Here is a 23,260-nt window from a genome sequence, read left to right on the forward strand (position 1 = left end):
CCCCTTCAAAGGTAGCCCCATGTAGAGTGCATTGCAGTAGTCCAAGCGGGAGATAACCAGAGCATGCACCACTCTGGCGAGACAGTCCGTGGGCAGGTAGGGTCTCATCCTGTGCACCAGATGGAGTTGGTAGACAGCTGCCCTGGATACAGAATTGACCCGCGCCTCCATGGACAGCTGTGAGTTCAAAATGACTCCCAGGCTGCGCACCTGGTCCTTCAGGGGCACAGTTGCCCCATTCAGGACCAGGGAGTCCTCCACACCTGCCCGCCTCCTGTCCCCCAGAAACAGCACTTCTGTCTTGTCAGGATTCAACTTCAATCCATCACCCGCCATCCATCCTCTAGATTATTAACTAGTCCCAAAAGCAACTCTTAGTCTGGTGGGGACGCGCCCCTCCCCTTAATATCCCTAAGTTGTGAGATCTATCCATTTATTCCTCCTCTCTGTTCCTTAACCAGTTATTTAAGGGGCCCTCTCTTATCCGGGAGAGGCAGTGTGGTGCAGTGGCTGCTGTCAGGCTGAGACCAGGGAGAGTCGTCTCCTCTTCGCCTAGCCCTCCTCTCAGGGCTGTTGTGTACATTAAACGAGACCCCCCCCCCCGGAGGTCCTCTTATGGGACACAAATGCAATAAATAAATAACCTTACACTGCGAGCTATTAATTTGCTCCAGAGCCTCTGGCCAGGAACATTTATCAAAAGCCTTTTTTGGGCCACTGTTCAGCAAGTCACTTACTTTTGAATAGAACTCTCTTTTAACAATTAATAGGACATGGTTTGCACCTGCCATCACAGTCATCTTCAGCAAGGCTTGCTCTGTATCCTTGAACGTTGTTTAATTTACCTAGAAGAGGCAAGCAGTCCAGCCTTGTAGTTCCCAACATTTATTAAACGCAAGCGTTAGGATTGGTAACTTCTCAGTCGTAGAGTCATGGTGCTAGATGGGAAACCCCCCCCCCCCAAAAAGGTCTAGTGCAACCATGTGCAATGCCAGAATCACACCCAAAGCACCTTTGACAGATGGCCGTCCCATGTCTACTTAAAAGCCTCCAAAGAAGAAGAGTCCATCACCTCTTGATGTTTCCGAGCACAATTCAAAGTGTTGGTGCTGACCTAGAAAGTCCTAAACGGCCTCAAAGGCCCAGTAGACCTGAAGGAGCGTCTCCACCCCCATCGTTCTGCCCGGACGCTGAGGTCCAGCTCCGAGGGCCTTCTGGTGGTTCCCTCCCTGCGAGAAGTGAGGTTGCAGGGAACCAGGAAGAGGGCCTTCTCGGTGGTGGCGCCCGCCTTGTGGAACACCCACCAGTGTCAAAGAGAAGAACAACCACCAGACTTTTAGAAGACTTCTGAAGGCAGCCCTGTTTAGGGAAGCTTTAAATGTTTAATAGGTTATTGTGTTTTAGTGTTCTGTTGGAAGCCGCCCAGAGTGGCTGGGGAGACCCAGCCAGATGGGTGGGGTATAATTATTATTATTGTTGTTAATTATTATTATTACTACAGCGGTGCCTCTGGATGCGAATGGGATCCGCTCTGGAGCCCCGTTTGCCTCCTGAAGCGAACGCAACCCGTGTCTGCATGGGTCGCAATTTGCCGCTTCTGCACATGCGCATGACGTCATTTTGAATCATAGAATAGAATAGAATCACAGAGTTGGAAGAGACCACAAGGGCCATCGAGTCCAACCCCCTGCCAAGCAGGAAACACCATCAGAGCACTCCTGACATCTGGTTGTCAAGCCTCTGCTTAAAGACCTCCAAAGAAGGAGACTCCACCACACTCCTTGGCAGCAAATTCCACTGTCGAACAGCTCTTACTGTCAGGAAGTTCTTCCTAATGTTTAGGTGGAATCTTCTTTCTTGTAGTTTGGATCCATTGCTCCGTGTCCACTTCTCTGGAGCAGCAGAAAACAACCTTTCTCCCTCCTCTATGTGACATCCTTTTATATATTTGAACATGGCTATCATATCACCCCTTAACCTCCTCTTCTCCAGGCTAAACATGCCCAGCTCCCTTAGCCGTTCCTCATAAGGCATCGTTTCCAGGCCTTGGACCATTTTGGTTGCCCTCCTCTGGACCCGTTCCAGTTTGTCAGTGTCCTTCTTGAACTGTGGTGCCCAGAACTGGACACAGTACTCCAGGTGAGGTCTGACCAGAGCAGAATACAGTGGCACTATTACTTCCCTTGATCTAGATGCAATACTCCTATTGATGCAGCCCAGAATTGCATTGGCTTTCTTAGCTGCCGCGTCACACTGTTGGCTCATGTCAAGTTTGTGGTCAACCAAGACTCCTAGATCCTTTTCACATGTACTGCTCTCAAGCCAGGTGTCACCCATCTTGTATTTGTGCCTCTCATTTTTTGAGCATCTGTACATGTGGCGAAACCCAGAAGAAACGCATTCCGTTACTTCCGGGTCACAGCCGAGTGCAACCCGAAAACGCTCAACCTGAACCGTATTTAATGAGAGGTTTGACTGTATTGTGGGAGTCTGTTCCACTGTCAAATAGCTCTTGCCACCGGGAAGTTCTTCCTGTTCAATCGGAACCTCTTGTCACCTGAAGCCATGGGTTCGAGTCCTACCCTCCGGATCAAGAGGAAAACAAGCTTGCTCCATCTTCCTTTTAGATATTTGAAGTTGTCCCTTGTGTATCTCCTCTGTCCTGGGCTAAACACTCCCAAATGTCCAGGCAGAGTTTTAAGAACAGAAATCTCCCCTCCTGCAGTTTCCAGCAAGCAAAATTCAGAAACATCGCTGCCTCCCCAGCTGCGAAGGCAGAGCTTAAACATCATGGCCCATAGCCATCAGTAAGACAGATTTATGGAGGAACGCCTCTTTTCAAGCCATTCAAGTGGGAGGGAGTTCCATGGTTTAACACAGAGCTGTGCAAAAGAATTTTTATTTGTCCTGAACCTCCCAACATCCAGCTTCATTCCATGTCTGGCGCTATGAAGGGTGAAAAACTTTTCCTCTTACCATAGAATCTTACAAGTTCGAAGGGACCCCATGGTTCATCTAGTCCAGGGGTCTGCAACCTTTAAGACAAAAAGAGCCACTTGGACCCGTTTCCAAAGGGGAAAAAAACTGGGAGCCGCAAAACTCGTCATTATAAAAATAACTTTTTTGTCACTTTTTTATTATTTCTTTGTTTGACCCCTCAGAATTACTTCTCCTCATAGAAATAAATGTTAAATTAACAAGCTACCCTTTTTTGTGTGTGTGTGTGTGTGTGTGTGTGTGTGTGTGTGTGTGTGTTCTTCACTCCCCTTCAAAACAGTGACCAGCGTACATGCCCCTTACAATGTAGCGGGCGGGCGGGAGGGAAGGTGACGTCGGGACGGTGCGTGACTAACGCACGCACCGCCCCCATGCGATGTCACAGCCAGTACTGCGCCCGCCGCAGTGGGGAGTGTTGGGGTGCACAGTGCGCCTCCTCCCCTCGCTAGTATCCGCCCCGGAGCCACAGCAAAGGTGTAAAAGAGCCACATGCGGCTCCAGAGCCGCGGGTTGCAGACCCCTGATCTAGTCTAACCCCCCTTCAATGCAGGAATCTCAGCTAAAGCATCCATGACTGGCAGCCATCCAACCTCTGTTTAAAAACCTCCCAAGGAACAGGAGTCCACCACCTCTCGTGGGAGTCTGTTCCACTGCTGAACAGTTCTTACCGTCAGAAAGTTTTCCCGAATGTTCAATCCAGGCATAGGCAAACTCAGCCCTCCAGATGTTTTGGGACTACAACTCCCATCATCCCTAGCTAGCAGGGCCAGTGGTCAGGGATGATGGGAGTTGTAGTCCCAAAACATCTGGAGGACAGAGTTTGCCTATGCCGGGTTTAGTCATAATCTCCTTTCTTGCAATTGGAAGCCATGGGTTCGAGTCCTACCCTCCAGAGCAGGAGAAAACAAGCTTGCTCCCTCCTCCATGTGGCAGCCCTTAAGCTATTTGAATATGGCTTTCAAATCTCTTTTTCCAGGCTAAACATCCCCAACTCCCTCAACCGTTCCTCACAAGACTTGGTCTTCAGACCCTTGGTTTCCAGATCTCTGCACACCTTCCAGCTTGTCAACACCCTTCTTAAACTGGGGCACCCAGAACTGGACACAGGACTTCCAAGTGTGGCTCAACTAAGGCAAAATAGAATAGTACTATGACTTCCCTTGAACTGGACCCTAGACTTCTGTTGATGCAGCCTAGAATAGGTAAAGGGACCCCTGACCGTTAGGCCCAGTCGTGACCAACTCTGGGGTTGCGGCGCTCATCTCGCTTTATTGTCCGAGGGAGCCGGCGTACAGCTTCCGGGTCATGTGGCCAGCAGGACTAAGCCGCTTCTGGCGAACCAGAGCAGCGCACGGAAACGCCGTTTACCTTCCCGCTGGAGCGGTACCTATTTATCTACTTGCACTTTGACGTGCTTCCGAACTGCTAGGTGGGCAGGAGCAGGGACCAAGCAACGGGAGCTCACCCCGTTTGGGGGATTCGAACCGCCAACCTTCTGAATGGCAAGTCCTAGGCTCTGTGGTTTAACCCACAGCGCCACCTGCGTCCCGCAGCCTAGAATAGCATTAGCTTTTTTTGCTGCTGCACCACACTTGACCTGCGTTAAGCTTCCAGTTTACTTAGACCCCTGGATCCTTTCCCCATTTACAGGTAGCAAGCCGAATGGCCCACATCTTATATTTGTGCAGCTGGCTATTCCTGCCGAAGTGCAGAACCTGACATTTGTCCCTTCTGCAATTCATTTTGTTCGATTTGGCCCAGTCCTCCAGTCTTGTTAAATTCATTTTGAATCCCAAATGTATCTTCAATGGCATTCGCTACCCCTCCCCATTTATTGTCATCTGCAAATTTGATTAGCATCCCCTCATTTCCTTCAGCCAAGTTGTTTATAAAGATGTTAAACAACAACAGAGTCCAGGACAGGACCTCACTTGTCACTTTTTTCCAGGATGACGAGGAAACATTCATGAGTACTCTTTGGGTTTGGTCAGTCAACCAGCTACAAATCCACCTAACAGTTACCTCGTTGCGCTCACATTTTACCAGCTTCCTCGCGAGGATATCATGGGGGACTTTGTCAAAAGCCTTACTGAAACCAATATAAACTACCGTATTTTTCGCTCCACAAGACGCACCCAGTTTTTAGAGGAGGAAAACAAGAAAAAAAATATTCTGACCAAAACAGTGGATGTATGATTTTTGTGGTTCATGCTGTGGCCACAGACATGTGATCTGATGGTGAATTTGGGGTGATCCAATATAAAAATCCTGAGGATCCATGGGCTTTTACCTCCCCCCTCCCAGGCAGCCTCCACTAGCGTTCCATATCTCTCTCCGGATCCCACTGATCAGCTGCTTCCTTTCAACACCCCCTTCCCTCTTGTTTGCCTTAGTGTCTTTTCCTTAGTTGGAGCAGTTTTTTGCTCCTCCTTTTCTTCTAATTTCTCTCCTTATTGCTTTGGTCTTCCTGTTTCCCCCCCTTTCCTCCCCCCTCCCAGGCAGCCTCCTTTATCTCTAGCCTCCCTTATCTCTCTCCCCGATTGGCAAACGATCAGCGGCTTTGTTTCAACACCCACTTCCCTCTTTCAAAATAAAAAGCATGATCTGCTTTTTGCCCCTGGGCAATTTGGCTCCAGGGACCACACATTCGCTCCATTAGACGCACAGACATTTCCCCTTACTTTTTAGGAAGAAAAAAGTGCATCTTATGGAGCGAAAAATACGGTACGTCCACAGCACCCCCCCGATCCACCCAGCTTGTAATTCCATCATTTTTTCTCTCCTTGCCGTGCAGAATTCTGCGTCTTATCAGGTCGCCTCTTGTCGTTCCATCCCTTGACCATTCCAGTTTACTATCCCAAAAATCTCCAATATACTTTTTACGGCCAGCTAACCAGCGCATTGTGCACAGTTACCCTATAGATGTGGGTTTCACCCTTGCTAAAATTCCACACAAGTCTTTTCTGTGGCATGCCCGCACGACCCGTCTTGGAAGAAAGGGCAAGCATGAAATCAAAGCACCTCCCCTCCACCCCCCCCCAAAAAAAACTCCCAAGCTGGCCGACTTGCTCAACTTCTCCCCCCGACCCCAAATACCCCCCCCCAAAAAATAATAAACAATGACAAATGACAAAACGCCAGACACGTCGTGGTTGGTTTTCTGTTGTTTACAGGTTTACACACGGACCCCCCACCACCACGGCCGGGGCGGGGGGGGGGTCCCCCAGCGCCGCCACGCTCCTCCTCTTTTTAATTTTTTTACAAAAACCAGCCACGGATTAGGAGGAAACAAGGCCACGGCTACGGCTGCCACGAATTCCTCGAAAGCACCACCGGAAAGGAGGAGGTTGAAAGAGGTGGGGGGGGGGTTGGAAGTGAGGGAAATAAGAGGACACGAAAGGTTGCCACACTGCAGATTTGGGCCTGCCTCGGATCAGGGCCTCCCCTGCTTGCGAGTAAAGGGGATTAAGCATCTCTTGGGCATGAGAGAGAGAGAGAGAGAGACGAAGAATTAGGAGTCTCTCTGCCTTTCCCCCTGCAAATTTCCTTCCGCTGCAAAAAGGCAAGTTGGTCCCTGGTCCCCGGATGAAGGATGCTGCGGCCATGTCTGGAAACCGTTATGGGATGGCCTTGGCTCTCTTCCTCCATCCCCCCCCCCCAATTTTGCTTCTTGAGAGGAGGAGGGAAAGCTTGGACCCCTTCAACCCTAAGGATAAGCCCCCAACCCTTTCTTTAAACCGAACCCAAGTTCCCTATACTCTATAGGAGAGACAAACGCGGCCAAGACAGGGCCTCCCCCCCCTCCAAAAAAGAAGTGTGTTAGCGCTAGAGAAATCAGCCTCTTCCTCCTCCTCCGTGCCGGAAATCTCGCTCGGTCGGGACATCATTTTAAAACGAGAGCAGGGAAAAATAAAAAGGACGACAAAAAGTTGGGGGGGGGGGAAGAAAGTGTTTGTGGGGTTCAAGGCCACAGGGCCCCCTTCAAGGCGGCAGGAGAGGAGGGGGAAGAGGCTGGATTATTGGGGGGGGGAGGGGACGTCAAGGGCTTTCCCTCCTGCTTTTCTCCCTCCCCACACCGTACTCCCCCCCCCCCAAGCCAGAGCAAGGGGGATCAGTTCCACACTTTTAAGAAGCTGTCCCAGGAGCCGGTGGCGATGGCCATCCCGTCGTCCGTCACGCCCAGGCAGCTGACGCGGTTGTCGTGGCCGGCGAGGACCCCTGAGGAAGAAAAGGGAGGAAGGAGGAATTGGTCGGGGCTCCCAAAGGTCATCCAGCCTAGCCCCCCTGCAGGAACCGGCAGCTGAAGAACCCATGGCGGGGGGCCACCTATGTTTAAAAACGCTCCAATGGAGGAGAGTGTCTGCTCCGTGCAAGGGGGCGGAATCGCAATGTTGGAAGGGACCTCTGAGGGTCATCTATCCCAACCCTGAAGCCACAAGAGAAGAGGGAGGTGCGCACACATGCTCCCTAGCACATGAGCCTTGGGGTAAAAAGCTTGTGGGAACAGCCATTACGGCTCAAGTTCCACTCGCAGGAAACTCAGAAAACGTTTTTCGTTGGTGCTGCGATGGAAGGTTGCTTGGCAGAATAATAATAGTAATTTATTATTTATTCCCCGCCCATCTGGCTGGGCTTCACCAGCCACCCTGGGCAGCTTCCAGCAAAATATTAAAATACAGTAATGCATCAAACATTAAAAGCTTCCCTAAAGAGGGCTGCCTTCAGATGTCTTCTAAAAGTCTGGTAGTTATTTTTCTCTTTGACATCTGAAGGGAGGGCGTTCCACAGTGTGGGCGCCACCACCGAGAAGGCCCTCTGCCTGGTTCCCTGCAACCACTTCTCGCAGGGAGGGAACCGCCAGAAGGCCCTCGGGGCTGGACCTCAGTGTCCGGGCAGAACGATGGGGGTGGAGACGCTCCTTCAGGTCTACTGGGCCTTTGAGGCCGTTTAGGGCTTTCAAGGTCAGCCCCAACACTTTGAATTGTGCTCAGAAATGTCCTGGGAGCCAATGCAGATCTCTCAGGACCCGTGGTATGTGGTCTCCCGGTCACCGGTCTAGCTGCCGCATTCTGGATTAATTGCAGTTTCCGGGTCACCTTCAAAGGTAGCACCACATAGAGCGCATTGCAGTAGTCCAAGCGGGAGATAACCAGAGCATGCGCCACTCTGGCCAGACAGTCTGCGGGCAGGGAGGGTCTCATCCTGCGTACCAGATGGAGCTGGTAGAAAGCTGCCCTGGACACAGAATTGACCTGCACCTTCATGGACAGCGGTGAGTCCAAAATGACTCCCAGGCTGCGCACCTGGTCCTTCGGGGGCACAGTTGCCCCATTCAGGACCAGGGAGTCCTCCACACCTGCCTGCCCTCTGTCCCCCAAAAATAGTACTTGTGTCTTGTCAGGATTCAACCTCAATCGCCTCCCCTGCTTTCCAGGGATGAAGAGTCAAGGTACAGCAGCCTCTGGCCATCTGGTTGCACATTTCAGTGGCTTGGAATACAACTCCCACCAGCCCCTTCTGGACAGCCATAGAGCTGGGCCTGGCCAAGTGGGGACCACCGAGCCCAGCTGGCCAACCAGATGCCCGTTACGGGAAACCCGCAGGCAGGATTCGAACGCAAGACCAGCATTCTCCCCTCTTGCCGTTTCCAGCCAACTGCGGTCCAGAAGCATCGCTGCCTCTGACCGTGAAGGCAGATCACAGCCGTTCTGGCCAGTTACCCATCAATCGCTCTCGCTTCCTCCATGAATTTTCCCAATCCTCTTTCAAAGCCATCCGAATTAGTGGCCATTGCTGTGGCAGGGAGTTCCACAGCTCAACTGCGCAACGCATGAAGAAGTCCCTTCCATTGCATGTCCCGAATTTTTACAATGCAGTTACTTCAAAGCAGCCAGTAGGGGGCAGTAGAAATAATAAGAAGAATGATTTTATTATTTATACCCTAGGTTGCCCCAGCCATTCTGGGTAAAGCTGGAAAGAGACTCTCTTTAAAAAACTGCCAGGATCAGGCCAGCGGCCCGCCTGGTCCAGCATCCTGTTCTCAGATGCCCGTTACGGGAAATCCGTGAGCAGGATCCGAGTGCAAGATCAGATCTCCTGTAGTTTCCAGAAATGCAGATTCGGGAGCGTTTACCAGCTCTGAACGTTCCAGTTTGTCGATATCCGTTTTAAATTGGGGCGCCCAGAACCGGACGCAGTATTCCAAGTATGGACACTAGACTTCTGTTGATGCAGCCTAGAATACTATTAGCCTTTTTCGCTGCTGCATCACACTTGTGATTTTTTGGGGGAGGGAAAGGAGTTTTTCCCACCCAGGAAATGGCAGCCAGCTTCTTCCGGAAAGGGACTTTGCGGCGCTACTCACCCGCCCGGTCGCCCTTCATGGAGTCCCAGATGTTGCAGTTGAAGTCATCGTAGCCGGCCAGGAGGAGGCGCCCGCTCCGGGAAAAGGCCACGGAGGTGATGCCGCAGATGATGTTGTCGTGAGAGTACATCATGAGCTCCTGGTCGGCCCGCAGGTCAAAGAGGCGGCAGGTGGCGTCGTCCGAGCCAGTGGTGAAGGCGTTCCCGTTGGGGAAGAACTGCAAGGGGGGGAGAGAGAGGAAGGGGGCATCAGGAGGGGGGCAGGGATGGGAGAGGCCCCTGGAGCCTCGCTTCCTGTGGCCCCCGGAGCCTCGCTTCCCACGGCCCCCATAGCCTGATTCCCATGGCCTCCATAGCTCGCTTCCCATGACCCCCGGATCCCGCTTCCCACGGCCCCGGAGCCCCCCTTCCCATGGCCTCAGGTCCCTTGGGCACCTTCTGCCATGGACTGCACCAACATTTGGTCATTAGAGGAACATTTTTAGAAACTAATGCCCCATATTTATTTCCTCATCCCTCCCTGTTCCCTTTTCCTTGTGTGTCATTATTATTATTATTATTATTATTAGCCTGCAGGGAGCAGGAACCACCTTCTTTTCTGGGAGCCTTTTCGGCTGGAGGGTGGGGCACAAACAACCACATTAACAGCCTTTCCCCACGTTTCTAAAGAATCTGACCGTGCAGCGTAGCGGCACCTACACCTGTGGAACTCCCTGTCTATTGAGATCAGGCAGGCGCCTTCATTATGCGTGCGTAACATAATAATTAAAAATAAAACAAAACGCCCCCTTGTCCACAGACACTCATTTAAAAGGCCACAGGTTGTTTACACAGGCTGGTTTAAGGGGAATGTTTTCGCCTGGCAACTATAGATATGTAAGGAAGTTGCCAGAGCAGCACACGAATGGGGAGCCACCACCGGAAAGGCCCTGTTCTCATTCTGCCACCCTCCGCAGCCGCGCCGGCACTCACACAGACGGCATTGATGTCGGACTCGTGCCCCGTGAAGGTCTGCCGGCACATGCTGTCCCGAATGTCCCACAGCTTGATGGAGGCATCGCAGGCGCCCGAGACAAAGGTCCGCATGTCGGGGGCCAGAGAGAGCGACATGACATCCCCGCTGTGGCCCGTGAAGGCGGTGGTCTGCTGGCCCGTCTCAATGTCCCACAGGGCACTTTTTGGGGGGGAAGAGGAGGAGAAAACGCAGAAATCAGAGCGCTGTGGGGATTCGCAAGGGCCCCCCAAAGCTCATCCATCCCAACCCCCCTGGGGCGCCAGTCAGGTGGGACACCCTGCTGCCCTGGCACTCTACTCACCACGTTGTGTCTCCGGAGCTGGTGATGATCTGGTTGTCGTTGAGAAACCGGCAGCAGGAGAGGTAGCCTTGGGAAGAAAAGAACACAGCAGTTGCGGAGAAGGAAGCCTTGAAATCTTTGCAGAAGCTAGTTTGGGAAGTGACACCACAGATGGTACAAGCACCTCTGGAGTGTGCTACATGTACAACCACTGTCTGTTTGACTGGTTGTGCAAGAGGCAGACGACAGTGAGCCTAAGTTCCTGTGAAGCAGAACTCAATGCTCTGTCATTTTCACCCATGGATTGCGAATGGTTGTTGCAACTGTTTCAGGACATCGGAGTTTCTGTGAAATGTCCTATACAAGTGTATCAAGACAATAGATCCTGTTTGGCTTTGCTGAACTCAGAGAGTTGCAAGCAAAGAACCAAGTACTTGCAGATTAAGCTACATCATGCAAGAGAGTGTATTCAGAAAGGACTCATTCAGGTGTCCTACATGGCAGGAAATGAAATTCCTGCTGATCTGTTGTCTAAGGTTGTTAACAGGGAACAACTTAAGGTTTACGTACAGAGGCTGCAATTGGGTTGAACCACAGGTACTACAGGTTACACGGAAAGGGGGAGGATGTTAGGATATTTCCGTTCCACCTTAAAAGGGAGCCGGCTTGGTGTGTCACAGCCTGCATACTTCCTGGTCACAGGGAGCTTCCGTTTTGTTTATAGCTTTCGTTTTCTGTCTGTTGCCTCGACACGAAGGCAGGCAGTCATGTTTTCCCTTTGTTCTGAACAACGCTGAATAAAGCTGTAAATATGCTCTCTCCTGGGTGAATCTTCCGTTGCGGAGACTGCTGAAAAGGGCATGCATGAGTCTTGGAACGCATCTGAGGTTCGTGTCGCTAATTGATTGATGCTGTTCCCACGGGAGACTGATGATCGTCCAGAATCGACGTGGAGGCATCATGGCCTTTGTCTCCCTGGCAGTATCCCAAGAGCTGCACCCCTCTCTGGGCAACATTTGGAGGGCCGCACCCCAGGGTGGGCAGAGCCAGAGACGAATACGGGCCAAGCAACACCTGTTGTTTTCCCTTCTCTAACCCCCTCTGCCTAACGCAAGTTTATTATTACTACCGTATTTTCCAGAGTATAAGATGACTGGGTGTATAAGACGACCCCCCCCAACTTTCCCAGTTAAAATATAGCGTTTGGGATATGCTCGCTGTATAAGACTACCCCTCTTCCAACACACACCAAATAAAAATTTAAAAAAACAAGTCTCCAGTCCGGCTCGGAAATCCACTCCACTTCCCAGTAGCCGGGGGCTTCTGGGGCCAATTTTCCAGCGTATTTCTGCTTCATTTAGAGAGCTTGGTGTCCTCCAATTTAATTTGCTGTCGTTTTATCCTTTGACGGGGAGTTGCTGCAGGAGCTGCTGCTGTAGCCGGCGTATAAGACGACCCCCAACTTTTGAGAAGATTTTCCTGGGTTAAAAAGTAGTCTTATACGCCAGAAAATACAGTATTTATTTACTTAACTATTATTATTATTATTAATTTACTTGTTGCATCTTTATATATCCTGCAGTTTTTTTCTCTCCCAACGCAGAGACGGTTCTCTCCCACTTGCTAGTTTTGGGCAGGAGATATAGACGTCTAATCACTCTAAAAAACAGCTTCTATCCATGGGCTGTTAGGCTGCTGAACGGAAAATAATATAGTGCGACTGACCATATTGGGGATGGTGTGGTTGTGCGACAAGCACACAAGAGCGCGATGAGACTGAGTGTTTGTGTGGCAGGGCGGAGAGGCCCAGTTAATTTCACTGTACAAGGTTGTCCATGTAGAAAGACAGGGCCGTTATAAAGAGATTTAGTGGTTCTTAATGAACCGGCGATGCGGTAGCGTTGTATTGTATTATTTATGCAAATTTATTTCCTCTGGAGTGAAAGATCGGACTGGGACAAACCTTGTTATGCCGATCTCGTATTTTGCACAATTTGTATGTGGTGTCTGTTTGATAATGTGTGGTTTGCTATGCCTAATAAAGGATTGATTCATTGGCAATAAAGGTACTATTATATTATTATTATTATTATTATTATTATTATTATTATTAGCCTTTTTTGCTGCTACATCACACTGCGGACTCACGTTAAGCTTCTGGTCTACTAAGACTTCTAGATCCTTTTCACTTGGAGCGTAGGAAGGTGCCTTATACCGACTCAGACCAGGGGTCCGTAATAATAATAATAATAATAATAATAATAATAATAATAATAATAATAATTAAACCAAATAACATCCCTGCGAGGTAGGCTAGGCTGGGGCAGCGACTGGGCCCCTCAAGGTCGCACACACCAGTGAGCTTTGCTCATAGCCTAGTGTTGGGGCATTTGAACCCTCGGAGGCCAGAGGCCGAGGGAACTCTCCGCAACAAGGAAGCGAGTTCGAAACGCGGCGAGGGGTGACTTAGCTGGGCTCCTGAGCCCCACAGGGGTGCCCCAGAAAGAATGCAGCTGGTCAAGGGAGCCATGGACTCAAAATAATAATAAATTTTCATTTATAAACCGCCCTTCCCGGTTCAGTAAACTGGGCTCAGGGTGGCTAAGGACAAATTTAAAACAATAGATGCAACAAAAAAACCAGCATAAAATACAGTATAAAAACGTGAATAACAATAAATTCAGAATTTAGGGGGGAAATCCATCCAATAAACATTAGATGATCACCAGGGCTAGCCGGCTAAATTAGTCCTATCTGAAAACCTTTGCGTTAGGGTCATTTTCAACCCCGATCCTGCCTTCTGCAGTGTTAGCTACCCCTCCAAAATTGGGGTTGAAAGGTGGGGAGGGGGTACAGGGAAAGCAAAATTAAGTACAGTGGTACCTTGTTCCGGTTTTCAAACGTTTTTCGGAAGCCGAATGTCCAATGTGGCTGTTGGCTATTGTTTCCGGGGCGCCTGCACCAATCCGAAGCTGCGCTTTGGTTTTCGAACGTTTCAGAAGTCAAACGGACTTCTGGAATGGGTTGAGTTTGGCGCTTTTGTTTTTGCTATTTACTATGTGTTTTTGAGGCTTTTCCGTTTAATTTGGTTTTTTGTGACTGCGTGGAACCTAGTTCAGCTACTGATCGATTGTGTGACTGCGGAAATGGATAAAAGCCCCCCCATCCAAACAATGGCTATCATCAGTGCAGGTAAGAAAAATAACAATTTTGATTTTTAGCATCTACAACACTGCCTTATTTATTTTATAATACAGTACCTTGATTATCGCTTTCATTTTATGGCTCAACGGTCTCGTTAGATGGCAAAATTCATGATAAATTGCTGCGGTAGTGGCCCCCGCCCTGCGGAACGCCCTCCCACCAGATGTCAAAAGAGGAAAAACAACTACCAGACTTTTAGAAGTCATCTGAAGGCAGCCCTGTTTGGGGAAGCTTTTAATGCTTAATAGATTATTGTATTTTAATATTCGGTTGGAAGCTGCCCAGAGTTGCTGGGGAAACCCAGCCAGATGGGCGGGGTATAAATAATAAATAATCATTATTATTATTATTACTTTAGGGGTTGTTTTTAAAAGTCTGGAACGGATTAATCCATTTTGCATTGCTTTCTATGGGAAAGCACGCCTCGGTTTTGGAACGCTTTGGTTTTGGAACGGACTTCCGGAACGGATGAAGTTTCAGAGGCAAGGTACCAGTGTAACCGGTTTGGTTTTGCGAAGGAGGCGAGAGGGGGGCAAGAGCGCAGGCTTTTGGGGCGCCCCTCACCTGTGTGCCCAGGGAGTTCCCGGCTGACCCGGACGTTCCCTTCCCGGGTCTTGAGGCTGTAGATGGAGCAGATGTTGTCCAGGCCGCCACAGGCCACGTAGTTCCCGGATGGTGCGTAGGCACAGGTCATCACCCACGACGACCTCAGAGGGATGGCGTGGACCTGCAGGAAGAAGGAAAAGGGGGTGCGTGAGATACAAAAAAACAGGGACCCCAACAGATCAGCAGCACCTCTTCCTCCCTACAGTGGTACCTCGGGTTAAGGGACGCGGGTGGCGCTGTGGTCTAAAACACAGAGCCTAGGACTTGCTGATCCGAAGGTCATCGGTTCGAATCCCCGCGATGGAGTGAGCTCCCGTTGCTCAGTCCCTGCTCCTGCCAACCTAGCAGTTCGAAAGCACACCAGTGCAAGTAGATAAATAGGTACCACTCTGGCGGGAAGGTAAACGGTGTTTCCGTGCGCTGCTCTGGTTCGCCAGAAGCGGCTTAGTCCTGCTGGCCACATGACCCAGAAGCTGTACGCCGGCTCCCTCGGCCAATAAAGCGAGATGAGCGCCGCAACCCCAGAGTCAGCCACGACTGGACCTAATGGTCAGGGGTCCCTTTACCTTTACCTCGGGTTAAGAACTTAATACGTTCCAGAGGTCCGTTATTAACCTGAAACTGTTCTTAACCTGACGCACCACTTTAGCTAATGGGGCCTCCCGCTGCTGCCACGCTGCTGAAGCGCGATTTCTGTTCTCATCCTGAAGCAAAGTTCTTAACCCGAGGTACTATTTCTGGGTTAGCAGTCTGCAACCTGAACTGTCTGTAACCTGAAGCGTCTGTAACCCGAGATACCACTGTACAGTATTTTTCCATGTATAAGACGCCCCCATGTATAAGATGCCCCCTAGTTTTGGAGACTCCCATTAAAGACCTACACAGGCTCCCAGGACTCTTCCGATCACAAGAATAATTGGGTGCCCTCTTCCCACCGTGGATCAAATCTACGCTTCCAGGTGCCATAAGAAAGCGGCAGAGATAGCGCATGATAGTGCACACCCCGGAAACGATCTCTTTCAGCTTCTGCCTTCTGGAAGAAGGTCCAGGGTTATAAAGAGTAGGACTAGCCGCCTGAGAAACAGTTTCTACCCAAATGCGATTCTGGTTTTAAACGCAGTGTAAGGTAGTCTCTACGGGAGTATATTGTATTTTAAAATGGGGTTTCAGAGTTTTTAGGGGTTTTTGAATGTCTGATGTAGATTTTTCAATTTCATTGTTCTGTATGGGACAATGACAATAAAGATATTGTAGCGTAAAGTGTTGGTGCTGACCTTTAAAGCCCTAAACGGCCTCGGTCCAGTATACCTGAAGGAGCATCTCCACTCCCATCGTTCAGCCCGGATGCTGAGGTCCAGCACTGAGGGCCTTCTAGCGGTTCCCTCCCTGCGAGAAGCAAAGCTACAGGGAACCAGGCAGAGGGCCTTCTCGGTGGTGGCTCCCGCCCTGTGGAACGCCCTCCCACCAGATGTCAAAGAGAAGAACAACTACCAGACTTTTAGAAGACATCTGAAGGCAGCCCTCTTTCGGGAAGCTTTTAATGTTTAATAGTTTAATGTATTTTTATATTCTGTTGAAAACCACCCAGAGTGGCTGGGAAAACCCAGCCAGATGGGTGGGGTATAAATAATAAATTATTATTATAAAGAAACGCCCCCAGCTGCACTATCCGTATATAAGACGAGCCCAGATTATGAACATTATTCTACAGTGAAAGAAACCATAGTCTTATACATGGAAAAGGACGGTGATCATTATTATCAGCAATTATCATTGTGAAATAATATATTCTGTTGCTTGGGGGGGGCAGCATTGTTTATTTACTTCACAAAATTTATGACGCTTTTTTAAAAACACCGCGCTTCAAAGCAATACAAAAAAGGATATAGCAAATAAAGAGATCGCTAAGGAAAAACAGCAGCAGCGGCAACTTTAAAAGTCTGCAAAAAATTAAACCAGCCACATAGCGGCTAAAAGTCGTGTCGGTTTTTCTAAATGTCTGCCTAAACTCTAAATGCTTTTTCGCGACACTGGAATTTGTGGGCATCCAAGGAAGTCAACTGTTGGAAGATTCGGGGCAGATAAAAGGACGTCCGCCTTAAGACTGTTAAACTGTGGAACTCCCTGCCACAGGAGGGGCCACTAACCTGGATTGGACCAATTCAGAGGGCTGCAGCCATGATGACCAGTTTCTGGGTGCCACACGATCTTGCTTGACAGTTTCCCATAATGGTTGGCCATTGGGAGAACAGGATGCTGGGCTGGATTGGACCCACCCTCCACCCCACTTTGGCTTGATCCGGCAGACTTTTCTCACGGTCTTATTTACGAAACGTTTTGGTTGCTTTTTAAAAATTTTACAAAGGCAACTCGAACGACTTATGCTATATGGTAGTACCTCTGGTTGCGGATGCGATCCGTTCCAGGGTGCCATTTGCACCCCGAAAAGTCCGTAACCAGAGCGGCACTTCTGCGCACTTGCAAAGCGCGACAGAGCGCTTTGCACATGCGCGAACTGCGCAGAACACTCCTGTGCATGCCACAAAACCCGGAAGTAAACACATCTGTGTTTGCCGCGTTCCTAACCTACACAAACGCAACATGAAGCGTTCACAAGAAGAGGTATGATGGTATTAACAAATAAACCGATGCGTTTTAAAACCGTCGGAAGAGAAAGAGAAATTTATGTTCCAAAAAGGCAGGATTCTCACGCAAACATCGTGCTCACACACAAAAAGGGGCTGCGGATAAGTAGAGTCCTGGTGGGGAAAAAAGCACCTAGAGATATGCAAAACGAAGGTGCAAGGAGAGCCCTCCCTGGGGAGAGCTTGCTGCAAGCCACCACCAAAAAGGCCCTGCTCTCATACCGCCACTCTCCAGGTGCTGAGAAGGGCCCCGGGTGACGCTTGAAGGGTCCCCCGGGGCCAAATAACAGGGCCCACTGACAGCCACACAGGCCTTACCTTGTTTGTGGTGTAGCTGTCCCAAATGATCAGTTTTCCGTCTTGCGAGGCACTAACCAGCAGCCTGTAGAGGTGGAGAGAGGAAGAATGGAGGAGGCCTGAGATTGGGTGGAACTCAGAGCCAGATAAAGGATTTCCGAGTCGCTCGGGGACAAGAGGAGACCCAAAGCCCTTTCCTCTTCTGCACGCCCAACACAGGGAGATGGGACCAAGCCCATTGGCGTCCATTGAGCTCAGTGTTGTCCACACGGGCCGGCAGCTGCAGCTGCCCAGGCGAATGAGGTCTCACCCAGCCCTGCCAATAGATTCTACAGGAGATCAAACCTGGCTCCTTTTGCATTGCAGGGGGTGGGACTCAGGGCAGATTTGATTTAAATCAAATTGATTTAAATCCCGATAAAAATCGCTAGTCAGTAAGACTTGATTTAAATCGGGTTTTTTACAGAAAGACTCATTCCTGCTGGTATAATCTTAATATTTACAACCAGACGGAGGTTTCATTTTTGGAATAAAAAAATACAGAGTAGTTTTTACAGTTACATCAAAAATTGCTGATTGGGTTATACCATTAGAAATACACAGACAGATAATGATGAAATGATTGTGAGGTATAATAAGTTAACTGTTTATATTTGGGCAACTTTTCTGCTGTAAGGAGAAAAAAATATCATTTTCTTAGTAACAATTTAAATGATCTGTTTAACTAAAACAACAACATTATCGCATATGTATCCATGTTCTTTAACTGATGTGGTTAAACAATTAAAAAACAAAACAAGACTGAGTTTTAGCATATGTGAAAAACAAATCCTTATTTCCTGATGAACAGCCTTTGGACTATAATGCAAATTAAATAGAAAACTACATTTAGAAAGACTTTTTCTCTCCAAAAGCATTTTATTTTAAAAATCCAATTGAAATAAAAATAAATAAACCCGATTTAATTTTTAAAAATCCAATTTAAATTTTTAAAAATCCAATTTAAATATTAAAAATCCAATTTAAATTTTAAAAAAACCATTGATTTTTATCCACCCTGTTTGGACTAGATGGCCTTTGGGGGTCCCGTCCAATCCCACAATTCCAAGGGGCAGCCGCTGCCGCCGCCCTTTACTCTCACCTGGAGTCTGTCCCCCAGTGCATGGCGTAGATCTTCGCCAGGTGACCCCGTAATGTGCGCCTCGTCCGCATCTGGATCCGGCCCACCGGATCGAGGCCAGCTGTGATCTGGGGGTGGGGAGAGAGAGAGAGGGGTGGGGGTGTCAAAAGACGAAAGCCCCCCCCCGAGAGGAGGAACGCCTCTGCGCAACGCACCCAACCTCCACATCTCAAAGTGGGGGGAGGAATTAATAATAATAATTTATTTATTTATTTATTTATTTATTTATTTATTTATTTAATAAATTTATTTTTATTTGTTTATACCCCACCCTTCCCGGTTCAGGGCAGCTAACAACAAATTTAAAACACCTAACTGATGCAACAAAAAACAGCATGAAATACAGTATGAAACGGGAACAGCAATAAATTCAGAATTCAAAAATCAATTTGGGGGGGAAATCCATCTAATAAACGTTAGATGATCACCAGGGCTAGTGCTTTGAATGTTTAAATGTTTAAATGAGTCCTATTTGGGCCAGCAAGGAGACCAGGGGAGAATTAGCTGTGGGATCCCATAAAAATCTTCATAAAAAGGGAAGAAGTATAAAAGATCAGGCTGAATTCAAATTGAAGGCCAGGCGGAATAGCTCTGTCTTACAGGCCCGACGGAAGGAGGTTAAATCCTGCAGGGCCCTGGTCTCATAGGACAGAGCATTCCACCAGGTCGGAGCCACCACTGAGAAGGCCCTGGTCCTGGTGGAGGATAGTCTGACTTCCTTAGGGCCCTCTAAACTATGATTATTCATGGACCTTAAGGTCCTCTGTGGGGCAAACCAGGAGAGGCGGTCCCGTAAATACGAGGGCCCTAAGCCACAAAGGGCTTTAAAGGTCAAAACCAGCACCTTGAACCCGACCCTGTACTCCACCGGGAACCAGTGGAACTGGTAAAGCACTGGGTGAATGTGATCCCACGGCAAGGACCCCGTGAGGAGCCTCGCTGCAGCATTCTGCACCCGCTGGAGTTTGTGGGTCAGCTTCAAGGGCAGCCCCGCGTAGAGCGAATTACAGTAGTCAAGCCTGGAGGTGACCGTCGCATGGAGCAAAATATATTTGAAGGGTTACTTTTGCCTCACCTGGGTCAGCGTGGAGTCCCCACATGCTTTCCTGGCGTCCTGCGGGAAGGGAAAGGGAGAAGAGAGCAGGGGGTGAGTGCAAATAATAATAATAATAATAATAATAATAATAATAATAATAATAATTATTATTTATACCCCGCCCATCTGGCTGTTTCCCCAGCCACTCTGGGCGTCTCCCAATCATTAAAAACAACAAAGTGTTAAATGTTAAAAACTTCCCTGAACAGGGCTGCCTTCAGATGTCTTTTAAAGATAGGATAGCTACTTATTTCCTTGACATCTGGTGGGAGGGAGTTCCACAGGGCGGGTGCCACCACTGAGAAGGCCCTCTGCCTGGTTCCCTGTAACCTTACTTCTCGCAATGAGGGAACCGCCAGAAGGCCCTCGGCGCTGGACCTCAACCCGCAAAGTCTCCAGCCCCAGAAAAAAAGAGAAATGTTGAGCCCGGCACCTCAATGAGGGCTAGAAACTTGGCTGGCGCTGCCAACTGCAGCCACTCACCCTGATCTGGTTGCGCAGCTGTTCTGCCTCTTGCCTCAACTGCTCCAGTTCGCTCATGGTGGAGTTGGGCGCGGGGGGCCTGGCCAGCAGCCCCTCTCAGCCGGCCGCAATCCTGTTTGTCGGGGGGGGGGGCAGAAGAAGAGGTGGTTGCATTAATTTTTTGTTTGCCAAGCAAGCGCAGGGGGTTGAGATGGATGAGCTCTGGGGTTCCCCTCCCAGCTCTGACTTCTTCAGTCCTGGGTCGCCTTCTCCTCCCAGGAGGTCGAAGCGAAGGGTCAGACCAGGCGTCTCGGTTCATGGGGGCAAAACTAAGAACCCCCACCCCCGTCCCCGGGGGAAACTGCGACTCCCCCCCTCCAGGTGACTGTTGGGGTTCCCAAAGCCCGACGGAGAATGCTTTCTGCTTGCAAAACTGCTTCGTACGGTCTTCCCTGCGTGAGCAATAGCTGTACCCATTTTACAGATGGAGGCAGGGCAAGTAGAGGGTCAAAATCGTCAGCACTTTGAAAATGAAAGAGTTTTGGAAACTGATCTATAATGAATTAAAAAAGATGTTGAAATATACTTTTTCCAAAAAAGCCTGAAGAATTATTGTTGGTTTGATGGGAGAGGATATTAAGAAGACAGACCAAAGATTATATTTGTATGCGACGACATCAGCCAGAGTTTTGATAGCCCCAAAGTGGAATACACAGGAGATACCGACTGTAAAGGAGTGGCAGAAATGGCAAAACCGACACACAGAATTCGCAGTCAGGAGGAGACGAAGTACCAAAAAGAACGGAGTAAATTTATGGTTTATCTAAGTGAGAACTGTAGAAATTTGAAGACGTTAGCAGGACTGAAATAAATCTTATGTCATGGTGTAATATTTACTTTTTCAGCAGGGGGCCGGTCCACTGTCCCTCAGACTTTGTGGGGGGCTGGACTATATTTTGGGGGAAAATAATAAATGAATTCCTATGCCCCACAAATAACCCAGAGATGCATTTTAAGTAAAAGGACACATTCTACTCATGTAAAAACACGCTGATTCCCGGACCGTCTGCGGGCCGGATTGCAAAGGTGTTTGGGCCGGATCCGGCCCCCGGGCCTTAGTTTGCCTACCCGTGCCCTATACAGCTTCAGGGGGGTGGCAAAGGTCTTCGAAAATATCGCCGCGATGCACCCACAACGATCCTGCGCTTAGCGAGAGAGGGCCTCTCTGCAGGTAAGCCTGTCATGAGCAGGTGCGCTCTGTACAGTTTTTAGGAGCCTTTGGAACTGCCTGCCACTGCAGGGCTACTAGCCAAGAAGACTGGGGCTCTGCCTCTGTGGCTGGAGGCAGTAAAATGTTCCTGGGTTCCAGTTGGGGTTGGGCTAGATGACCACGAGGACCCTAATAATAATAATAATAATAATAATAATAATAATTTATTATTTATACCCCGCCCATCTGGCTGGGTCCCCCCAGCCATTGCAAGACTATGCAGAATTAGACAAACTGACAGGAAGGATTCGAAACCTGCGGGACCAGAGATTCTTAAGAGGTCTGGAGTAAATATCTGAATTATCTTGAAAAGCAATTGTAATAAACAGATTACGCTGCAAGAAGTTCTGTAAGGAGGATTATCAAAAGGAAGATCACAAAGAGAATATTAGTTAAGGATAATTAAAAGTAATAAGAGAGATTAAGAAATGCAGATTAAATGATAAAAGGATGGAACATTGGTAGTTGAATACTGTCTAAGATAAAAATGTATGTTAAATTGCTGCTGGAAATGATATATTTTAAAAAAATTATAAAAATGTATATTAAAAAGAAGAACCCATCGCAAGGGGGCCTGCTAACATCCCCCCACTCTTGCCCTCTGCCCAATATTTGCTTTGCAGAATAGAGAGCCCCCCCCAAAAAATAATGTAAGGTGGGGGGCAAAGCAGAGGTGGCTTTGCTCCTCCGGGAAAGCAGACCCCCCCCTGAAAAAAATTAACCAAAAATGGTGCGCAGGGAGGGGGTCTCTCCCTCCCCCCAGGGAAAGCCAAATAAAAGAGAGAGAGGGTCCCCTGTCGTCGCCATGGCAACCGGACCCCCACTGCCACCTCTCCCGCAAAAAACAGAAGAGCAGCATCTTTAAACTCCAGCTGGCGGTTGCCGTGGCGATGGGATGTGGGGGGGGGGAGCCCAGAGACCGTGATGGATTTGTGGGGCGGAGATGGAAGGAGCCGTCAGCCCGAAAAATAAATGGGGGGGCCGGGGAAACGGGTGCGCTGGCTCAGAGGTGCCCCCACGGTGTGGCACAGAGAGATGTGGGGCGATGCTGGTTTTCCACACCAGGGCAGATATCCGCGGCTTATACGCCTTAATCTCCAATCCCATTTGCTTCGTTAGAGAAAGTGCATTAGGCAAAATAAACAAACAGGCAAGCAGAGCCAAATCTCCCAGCAAGTGTAAACGAGATTACAGAGGGATTATGGAGGGAGGATGAGTTCAACACAGCCTGGAAAACTACGTTTCCCCCCTACACATGGTGGTGCGTTACTGGGCAGCGGCGTTTCGTGGGTTAAAGGCAGAGGGGAAGCAGGACTCCTGGGTTCCTCGGATCAGGAGGAAGGGACTTGGGAACATCCCGGGCGCTGAGCCAAGCCACGGTGCCCTCCTGGGCGCGATCAAATGCCCTCTCTCGGCGCTTTGCAACACAAAGCCAGGCGCCCGGTCGGGGTCCGGCGAGGACGCCTGATTTTCGGACCCCCTGTTGAGGGTGGATCAGGAGAAGGCAGTTGCACAGGGCTCTGATCTCCCCGGCAGAAGCTTGTAAGGAGCGATGCTCAGCACAAACAACACATCGCTTCCAACCGGTTTGATTTTTCTATTAAAAAAACCGGGCGCCGCTCCAGACTACAACTCCCACCAGCCCTGACTGCGTGAGGCCAACGGCCCCTCTAGCCCACAGCGGATGACCAGATACTCGCAATGGGAGTCAGAAGGATCTGAGTGCGAGAGCATCAGTCTCTGCTTTCGCTGGGGAGTTGCAGGTAGACTGCCCCAGGGCGTGGAGGTTCGGCTTATTGCAACAGACTCTCCAAAGGCCCGCCTAGTCTGCCAGCATCCTGTTAT

General features: G+C 49.4%; 1 protein-coding gene and 1 long non-coding RNA gene across 2 annotated transcripts in view; one reads left to right on the top strand and one right to left on the bottom strand.

Annotated features, from left to right (window-relative positions):
- The first annotated feature begins 1,653 nt into the window (after positions 1-1,653).
- LOC309326849 overlaps positions 1,654-23,260 on the top strand; it is a 131,421-nt gene continuing 109,814 nt past the window's right edge. Inside the window, exon 1 of the long non-coding RNA XR_014150388.1 lies at positions 1,654-2,139. This is a non-coding gene — a long non-coding RNA (uncharacterized lncRNA). The remainder of the gene's footprint in view (positions 2,140-23,260) is intronic.
- GNB2 (G protein subunit beta 2) lies at positions 6,150-20,307 on the bottom strand. The gene is made up of 9 exons (XM_081835785.1): positions 20,167-20,307; positions 19,663-19,701; positions 18,549-18,655; positions 17,429-17,492; positions 14,424-14,586; positions 10,677-10,743; positions 10,333-10,534; positions 9,362-9,578; positions 6,150-7,215 (listed from the first exon to the last, which is right to left on the bottom strand). The coding sequence occupies exons 1-9, from the start codon at positions 20,221-20,223 to the stop codon at positions 7,109-7,111; spliced, it is 1,023 nt and encodes a 340-aa protein (XP_081691911.1). The 5' UTR covers positions 20,224-20,307; the 3' UTR covers positions 6,150-7,108.

The sequence above is a fragment of the Podarcis erhardii genome, assembly GCF_964252035.2.
Source record: "Podarcis erhardii genome assembly, chromosome: 13".
NCBI lineage: Eukaryota > Metazoa > Chordata > Lepidosauria > Squamata > Lacertidae > Podarcis > Podarcis erhardii.